The sequence below is a fragment of the Oncorhynchus keta genome, chromosome 13 (assembly GCF_023373465.1).
Source record: "Oncorhynchus keta strain PuntledgeMale-10-30-2019 chromosome 13, Oket_V2, whole genome shotgun sequence".
Classification (NCBI taxonomy): domain Eukaryota; kingdom Metazoa; phylum Chordata; class Actinopteri; order Salmoniformes; family Salmonidae; genus Oncorhynchus; species Oncorhynchus keta.
In genome coordinates this window covers 15,073,039-15,082,263 of record NC_068433.1, presented here as the reverse complement: position 1 = coordinate 15,082,263, position 9,225 = coordinate 15,073,039, and the positions used below count along the sequence as shown (strand labels likewise).

Sequence of the window (9,225 nt, the reverse complement as noted above, 5' to 3'; positions counted from 1 at the left end):
GCAGCACTACCCGGTACACCAGACTAATCTGAAATTCTTACTCGGGGTGTATCCTTCCGCACGGACGGAGTGATCCAATATAGTGCCACATTACAATTGTATCATGCACTTTTAGCTTTTTGTCACGTATAGCTTGCCATGTTGCATTTTACCTCAACACGGCAGTCATTTGATAATAATCAATCTGTGTTTGTTTATTATGTCAAACCCGCGTGCTGTCTATTTGACCAGACCAGACAGTGTGCAGACTTAGGCGAGAGACCTACGGACCGGGAGACCCTGCGGAACATCTCGAGAAGACGACTTTGCTACGTGCTAGGCTAGCTAGGAGCCAACGATAGGTACCCACTTAGGTGCGTGTTGGAGGGACATATAATAACACACCATTGAAGATTGTTTTAAGTTAACTAGCACGGTTACTCAATAATGCCCAGCAAAAAGAAGAAATATAACGCCAGATTCCCTCCGGTAAGTTGATACTTTGTTTGCTAATCAGTTCGCTAACGGTAATGATCTAGCTAAATATGAGCTGGGACTGCCAACGCGTTTGCTAAGTAGCTTGCTAATGTTTGCTAAAACAGTGCACCCATGAATGGGATTTGGGCTTGGTTGCTAGCTAGTTTGCAATACAAGAAGACAAAACTAACTAGTTACTTAGTAGTTAGCCAGCAAGAGCTGTATCGTTCGACATGTTATCTAGCTAATGTGGTAACGAGTTAGCCAGCCACTATTTAGGTGAGGGTGGCCATTAAAAATGCATTGCTGTCTAGCGTGGTCATTGTTATTTGCAAGCTTGCCATCTGTGTTGAGAGACCTGGATTAATTATTGACCAAAATCAGTATTACCATGTTAGGTTGGGATTTGCATCAAAATAAGTGACACATCTTGTATGGAAAATAAGAGGATGTTGCTAGCTCGTCAGCAAACCAGTCCTCCTATGAATGTCATGATACCTGCTGCCGCTACTCACTCAGTCAATCAATGAACATTTATTAATAAAGCCCATTTTACATCAGCAGTTGTCACAAAGTGCTTATACAGAAACCGAGCCTAAAACCCCAGAGGGCAAGCAATGCAGTTTTAGAATCAAGGTGGCTAGGAAACACTGGAAAGGCTGGAACCTAGAGAGAAACCAGACTCTGGGGGGTGGCCAGTCCTCTTCTGGCCACCCCAGAAGGTAGAGATGATAAAAGTAAATGGCCACTAATACCAGATTGTTCTCATAGATGACCAACAGGGTCAAATAATAATCCCAGGTCAGCACCTCATGAGTAAATGCCAGTTGGCATTTTCATAGCTCAGCATTCAGAGGTCGAGACAGCAGGTGCAGTAGAAGGAGTGAGGTAGCTAGATGGCTTTGTAGATGACCTCCCTGTCTTGAGATGAGCCAAAACAGACTGGGCTGAAACCAAGTAGGTGCATGGGGGTCTCCAGCTAGGTGAACTTGGTCGGAGAATAACAGGTACAGCTTCAAAAGAAATAGGCCTGTAGATGATATAATCGTCACCATAACAAACAAATAGCTCCCAGTTCTAGTGTGGTATTATTAGCTACCTATCAAGATTGTCACCATGTTACGCTCTGCATGACTTCTGCTCATTACCTAAATCCTCAGGTGTTGCAAACAGATGGGCCAGCATTTCACAAACTCTGTCCTTGGGACCTCAAGGGATGCATGTTTTGGGTTTTGCCCCAACTCTACACAGCTGATTCAAATGATCAAAGCTTGATGATTATTTGAATTGGCTGTGTAGTGCCAGGGCAAAAAAACAAAACGTGCACAAAGTTTGGGAAACCCTGGGTTTTATTATTATTATTTGTATTTATTTTTTCACCTTTATTTAACCAGGTAGGCTAGTTGAGAACAAGTTCCTATTTACAACTGCGACCTGGCCAAGATAAAGCATAGCAGTGTGAACAGACAACACAGAGTTACACATGGAGTAAACAATTAACAAGTCAATAACACAGTAGAAAAAAAGAGTCTATATACATTGTGTGCAAAAGGCATGAGGAGGTAGGTGAATAATTACAATTTTGCAGATTAACACTGGAGTGATAAATGATCAGATGGTCATGTACAGGTAGAGATACTGGTGTGCAAAATAGCAGAAAAGTAAATAAATATAAACAGTATGGGGATGAGGTAGGTAAATTGGGTGGGCTATTTACCGATAGACTATGTACAGCTGCAGCGATCGGTTAGCTGCTCAGATAGCAGATGTTTGAAGTTGGTGAGGGAGATAAAAGTCTCCAACTTCAGGGATTTAAAATGAGGTGTTGGCTTTAGGGATGATCAGTGAGATACACCTGCTGGAGTGCGTGCTGCGGGTGGGTGTTGCCATCGTGACCAGTGAACTGAGATAATGCGGAGCTTTACCTAGCATGGACTTGTAGATGACCTGGAGCCAGTGGGTCTGGCGACGAATATGTAGCGAGGGCCAGCTGATTAGAGCATACAGGTCACAGTGGTGGGTGGTATAAGGTGCTTTAGTAATAAAACGGATGGCACTGTGATAAACTGCATCCAGTTTGCTGAGTAGAGTATTGGAAGCTATTTTGTAGATGACATCGCCGAAGTCGAGGATCGGTAGGATAGTCAGTTTTACTAGGGTAAGTTTAGGCCTATGCGTTGCACATTCAGCCATTGCTGTCTGTAGCCTAGTTTCCTTGTCATCTAAACACTGTCAATGTGCTGTTCATGTGTGGTTGATTGATTGATCAATTAGTACAGTCATGCAAATGCTTAATAGCGGTATAATCTTTAAAGCGCTCTTTCACTGACGTTTTCCCATTCCTATTACAGGCCAGGATTAAGAAGATCATGCAGACTGATGAAGAGATAGGCAAAGTGGCTGCCGCAGTTCCTGTCATCATATGTATCCTTATCAGGCCCGAGAGCTTCACCTGGCTGTATTTCATTGCATGTTTCAAGTAACTGCATTTCAAAAATGTGTTTATTTGCCAATGACAATATGGAGATTTAGTTTATAGGGTAATTGTTTGTGATTGTGTTGTGCAGTTGAATGAAATTCATTTGACCCACTGTTTTGAGGGTTTGTTGGCCTAGTAACAGTCTAGTGTTCACTCTTGAGTAGTTGTGAAATATCTAACTGTAATTGAAGACAAGAAAACATGGCTGCCTGGGCCTGTCGGCTGGTGGCTACTTTTCCCTTTTCTTAATTCAACCACCAGCACGAGCTTTGGAGCTGTTCCTGGAGTCTCTCCTGACGAAAGCCTGTCAAGTCACCCAGTCCCGGAACGCAAAAACAATGACAACGTCACACTTGTAAGTAATTTATTCAGTTATCCGTGTTGGTCACAAAAGTTAGTAGGACTACAGATCGTAATGGTCAGCATTCTTGCCTTTCAGTGCTTTTGGATCTCTGGGAAAGTAATGTTTTAAACAATGTGTGTCTGTGTGCAGAAAACAGTGCATTGAGCTGGAGCAGCAGTTTGACTTCCTGAAGGACCTGGTAGCAGCAGTGCCAGACATGCAGGGCGAGGGAGAGGAGAACCACGCAGAGGGGGGGGAAAAAGGTGCACGCAGGTAACGGACACTGAATGATACCCACTGTTGACTTGGATAGGATACGACTGATTGCCCCCTAAAGTTTTGGTCAATGGAAAATGTGAATTATGAAATCTTAACTTTGTGTTCTTACTTGGTGTCCTGCAGAGGTCGAAAGCCGGGGTCAGGCCGCAAGAACGGAGGAGCCCGCTCCAAGGGAAAAGACAAAAAGCTATCAGACACAGAGTCGGAGCAAGAGGTCGGTGTTGACCTTTCATTTGGCAGTCACTAAACACAACCTTACCTTCTGTAATAGTAACCTTGTATTGGGGGAAATGTTAGTTAGTTTGGCTAGGTGGCCAATTTAACCTCTTGCTCCTACCTGGCACGCAGGCGTCCCATCTAGACATCTGGAAATGCAAATGCGCTGCGCTAAATGCTAATAGCACTCGTTAAAACTCAAACGTTCATTAAAATACACATGCAGGGTATTGAATTAAAGCTACACTCGTTGTGAATCCAGGCAACAAGTCAGATTTTTAAAATGCTTTTCGACGAAAGCATGAGAAGCTATTATCTGATAGCATGTAACACCCCAAAAGACCCGCAGGGGACGTAAACAAAATAATTAGCATAGTCGGCGCTACACAAACCGCACAAATAAAATATAAAACATTCATTACCTTTGACCATCTTCTTTGTTGGCACTCCTAGATGTCCCATAATCACTATTGGGTCTTTTTTTCGATTAAATCGGTCCATATATAGCCTAGATATCGATCTATGAAGACTGTGTGATCAACGGAAAAAAATAGCGTCTTATAACGTAACGTCATTTTTTAAAATTCAAAAAGTCGACGATAAACTTTCACAAAACACTTCGAAATACTTTTGTAATGCAACTTTAGGTATTAGTAAACGTTAATAAGCGACCAAATTGATCACGAGGCGATGTGTATTCTATAGCTGTACGTCTGGAAATAATGTCCGGGTAAATCTCAACCAAAATATCCGGTCGGAGACCTGAAGAAATGGGCTGTCTCTTCTTCGTTTGACCAAGAAACAAAGCCAAGGCAAATGACAAGACTGTTGACATCGTGTGGAAGCTGTAGGAATTGCAATCTCAGCTCTAGGTAATTTGCTTTCCCATAGACAATACATGCAAGTGGCGCATTGATATATTTTCCAATTTTCAGTGATCAGATTTTCCTGCGCTTTTCGATGAAACGCACGTTCTGTTATAGTCACAGCCGTGATTTAACCAGTTTTATAAACATCTGAGTGTTTTCTATCCACACATACTAATCATATGCATATACTATATTCTTGGCATGAGAAGCAGGGCGCTGAAATGTTGCGCGATTTTTAACAGAATGTTCGAAAAAGTAGGGGGTAGGAGTAACAGGTTAAGTTATATCAGGTGTGATGGGGAAGAGTTTTGAGAGGGAAGAGTGTGGCTTATTTAGCTTTTTGTTGACATGGCAACAGGATGACTCTGAGGATAGCGAGACAGATGGGGATGAGGAGGACGGTTCTCAGTCAAGCACAAACCTGCAGCCGCAATCCCGTTTCCACAGGTAAACACACACTGCCTGCCACTCCAGTATCCCTGTAAATTGTAAATCTGGTTTTGGGATTGACCCTGTATATAGCTTACTTACTTTCTCCTGTTGTTATTATTTCTATTTCACTTGTGTTTTTGTTCTACTCTTTGTGCTACTGATATTGATTACTGTGTTGTTGGGAAAGAGCAAGCAAGAAAGGCATTTCACTGTACTGGTGCACGCGACAATAAAAACTTGAAATACACGCACGCACACACTGAAATGAAGCAGATATTCGCTTTTCTGGGTGGTGTCCAGTAGAGTAAAAATCTGTTGATACTTGGACAAGTTCAATGATTACTTCTCAATTACAAAACGTTTCAACAATGTTTTCCACGTCCAGAACATGACTCTTCTCTCTGTTGTGTGACACAGCCCAGACACCATACCACCTCAGTACCTCCACATGGGCACCGCACAGGGGGGCCTGGCCATGTCCCTAGGCTCCTTTGCCCCCCACCCCTCGCTGATGGGCACCGCACCCCCGCCTCCCCCATCCATGCCGCACAAAGACGATGACGACGACGATGAAGACTATGACTCTTAGCTCCCCCCGCTCTTTTTACCTTTCATTTTCTCATAAGTTGTTCTCTTGTTTGGCTGCATTGACAAAGAGTTGGGTCTGGGGAAACGCTCACATGCAGCTCATTGTTCAGGAAAAGTCTACAACTGTCAGTAAGGCTCGTAGACATGACAGCTGCCACCGCTGAAGATGAGAGTAATCGGTTGTATATTCTGTTTTAATTATAATTTTTTTCTTATTTTTATTGTGGAGAGAATTTGAACCAGGTTGTTTTTTTAAGACAGGTGGTCGTTCTATTTGGACTACACACACAAAAAAAACAGTTGCGTCAAAGGCTCTGGCCTAGCCCAAGGACAGGTTTGATTATTAAGTCCCATTGTAGTTTGCACTTTGGTTATTCTCTCTCTGTGTTTTCTGTTTGCGACATTGGTGTTCAAAGAACATATCACTCCATTTCCGCTTTCAATGTCTGCTCAAGTTAGTTTGTGGATCTCAACCGAACCCCTGCGCAGCCTAACAGCCTCATAGAATACTGTACACACAGACACCTACTTGATGATTTCAGAGCAGCAGTAAGTCATATTTTAAAAGTGATCAGCACTTACCTATAGGAAAAGGAGATGAGGTTTATTGTCTGTGAGGATTATCATGAATTTGGCAGAGTGGCAGGTCATCCTCTCCAACTAGTTTGATTGTTAGGCTACATAGGCCCTCAACAAATGGGTAAGGAGATGTATTTTACGAAAGGTTATGAATTCTTGTCAATGCATTTTTTTCCCTTTTTAATTAAACTTTTTATGACAATTTATCCTCATGAAGACCTTGACCGTTTGCTTACTTCAACCATATTCAAATGTAATTATGCTAATGTTTACAACTCCAATTGGATGTTCTTGTTTGTTCATTTGAAGTTTGGGTGACAAGTCACTACTTTGGAGGTATGACATGAAATATGTTGTTTTGTACCCCCCACCCCCCAAAAAAAATCTCTTGAAGACAAAAGTGTCTGTGCTGGCTATTCTTATCTGAAAGATACTGTGACGCTCCTGAAGCATAACTTTGTTTTTAAAGTTGTTAAACCCCTACTCCTTCTCACCTATAATTTGTTTTCAGGAAGGTATCGTACCCTCCTCCCCCCGCCCACTTGGAATAAAATTAGCCTTTGTATTACGTGGTGTTCTTTCTCTCTTTTTAGATTGTTTTAATGTCCGTGTCTGTCTTGATATGACATGTTGAAAGGTAGGCAGTTAAACTTGACGCTGTATGTAAACTTTAACATTCTTTTTATTTTGTATGGGTGAAATAAAGTTCAGATTTCAATAAAACACTGCTAACTTTTTCAATTGTTTTAATTTTGTTTTACATAACTGCATGAGATGTTTTACCAAACAATTCGGTGACATTACAAGCCATGATGCCGTAAGCTATTTGCTATTGAGGCCATTGAAACTGGCAATGAACTGAATTCCCTTGGCACATAAGCAAAACGTTGCACACAGCTTCACCGTAGTGTAGAATGTCCTTTGTGTTCAACCCCACCCTGCTACCCACATTCTCTTGGCTTCACATTCCTATATGGAAAATCTATATTTCTCTAAACAGCCTTCATGTCTCCAAAGACTTCCTGAGGGGTGTGCCAGACTCTCAGGCATGGATAAAAGAAATGGCCAAGCCGACCATGCATTCGTTGTCAGTACTCCTATGACGTGTATACACTTTTAAACAATGGCCGTTTGTCACCATAGCCGATGTGTGTTTTTGCCTGTCAAGGCCATGTCATCAACAGAGTAGGCAAGGTGATTGAAGTGCAGGCCAGCACAGGTCTGATCTGTGCGAGAGGTTTATTTGATTAGACACTGAGAGAGGAAATACTCTTTCTATTGTCACTCTGTGCACTGTTTACTCCCCTTCTCCCTCCTTATCTTCTGAGTTTGCTTTCATATTATAAATGTAGCCTTAGGCCTGTCTTAGCCACCAGGCCACAAAAACAACTGCATCCTTCCTGCACAAGCAATGAGTCGGTGCTGGGTAGCATGGGGTGGGGGATACATTTTTAAAATTTAACTAGATTATTGTTATTTACAATGATGGCCAACTGGGGAACAGTGGGTTAACTGCCTTGTTCAGGGGCAGAATGACAGATTTGTACCTTGTCAGCTCTGGGATTCGATCCAGCAACTTTTCAGTTACTGGCCCAACGCTCTAACCGCAAGGCTACCTGTCGCCTCGATGGGGGATACATGTGGTGGGAGATGCATGGGTGGTGTTTGGTGGGGGAGTTGACTTTAGGAAGCAGCGGAGCAACAAGCACCTACCACGGGGCAGGGAAGCTATTAAAGACCAACACTGTTTCCACATAGCAGCACACAGCAAAGGTGCCCCCTCCCCCATCTACACTACAGTAATGACAAGGACAATTATCCCCGTTTCATATGACTGTATGATCAACCACAATATTATTTGAGACTATGTAACCCATTATAGGCCTCATGAACTCAATGACAATGTTTATATGCCAACATTTGCACATTGGACCGGACCACTAATTTGCCCCAAGGTAAAGAACAGCCTCGATTCGTTGGGTCAGGGACTATACAAGGTGTTGAAAGTGTTCCACAGGGATGTTGGCCCATGTTGACTCCAAAGCTTCCCACAGTTGTGTCAAGTTTGCTGGATGTCCTTTGGATGGTGGACAGTTCTTGATACACGCGGGAAACTGTTGAGTGTGAAAAACCCAGCAGCGTTGCAGTTCTTGTCACACTCAAACCGGTGCTCCTGGCACCTACCAACAAACACTTACATATTTCGTATTGCCCATTCACCCTCTGACTGGCACACATACACAAGTCATGTCTCAATTGTCTCAAGGCTTAAAAATCCTTATTTTACCTGGATTCACCTGGTCAGTCTCTGTCACGGAAAGAGCAGGTGTCTCTTTATGTTATGTACACTCAGTGTATAACCTCATCCAATTGTGACACTTGGCCCATAACAATTAGCGGCCCAATGACAATAAGGCTCCCTTGTGCGACATGCGTATTTATTTGGCACTCAGATATTCAAGAAAACCTCAAATGCAGAACACGGGTATTAGAAATGAGTCCGCATATTACTGCCTACTCCATCCTAATATAATAATAATATATGCCATTTAGCAGACGCTTTTATCCAAAGCGACTTACAGTCATGTGTGCATACATTCTACGTATGGGTGGTCCCGGGAATCGAACCCACTACCCTGGCGTTACAAGCGCCATGCTCTACCAACTGTGCTAGCGAGTTGTTGCGTTGTTTCTCTAATCTGGGCGCAGGGGTATATTCGCCGATTTTGTTGCAAAACGTTTCGTCTGTTGCAACAAAACCGTTTACTCCAAACGGGAAAAGTTTTACAACGAAAACGAGAGCTTCTATTGGACACATTCAGGTAGGTCCCTCCCCGATTTGTTCCGTTTGGTCTGTTTGCTTCCGTTTGGTTCTTAAACGGTAAACTGTTTCCGTTGCAAGAAGTAATGAATACACCCCTGATTCTTTTCCTGTTGGGAAAAAGTTTCTAAACCCCACCCTCTTCTTTGATTGTAAGCACAGA

The 9,225-nt window shown here is 42.8% G+C and overlaps 1 protein-coding gene across 1 annotated transcript; it reads left to right on the top strand.

The window, feature by feature from the left end:
• Positions 1 to 31: 31 nt before the first annotated feature.
• Positions 32 to 6,982, top strand: LOC118391904 (dr1-associated corepressor-like). The gene is made up of 7 exons (XM_035783398.1): positions 32 to 468; positions 2,808 to 2,880; positions 3,197 to 3,290; positions 3,429 to 3,551; positions 3,681 to 3,771; positions 5,001 to 5,089; positions 5,492 to 6,982. The coding sequence occupies exons 1-7, from the start codon at positions 427 to 429 to the stop codon at positions 5,661 to 5,663; spliced, it is 684 nt and encodes a 227-aa protein (XP_035639291.1). The 5' UTR covers positions 32 to 426; the 3' UTR covers positions 5,664 to 6,982.
• The last annotated feature ends 2,243 nt before the right edge of the window (positions 6,983 to 9,225 follow it).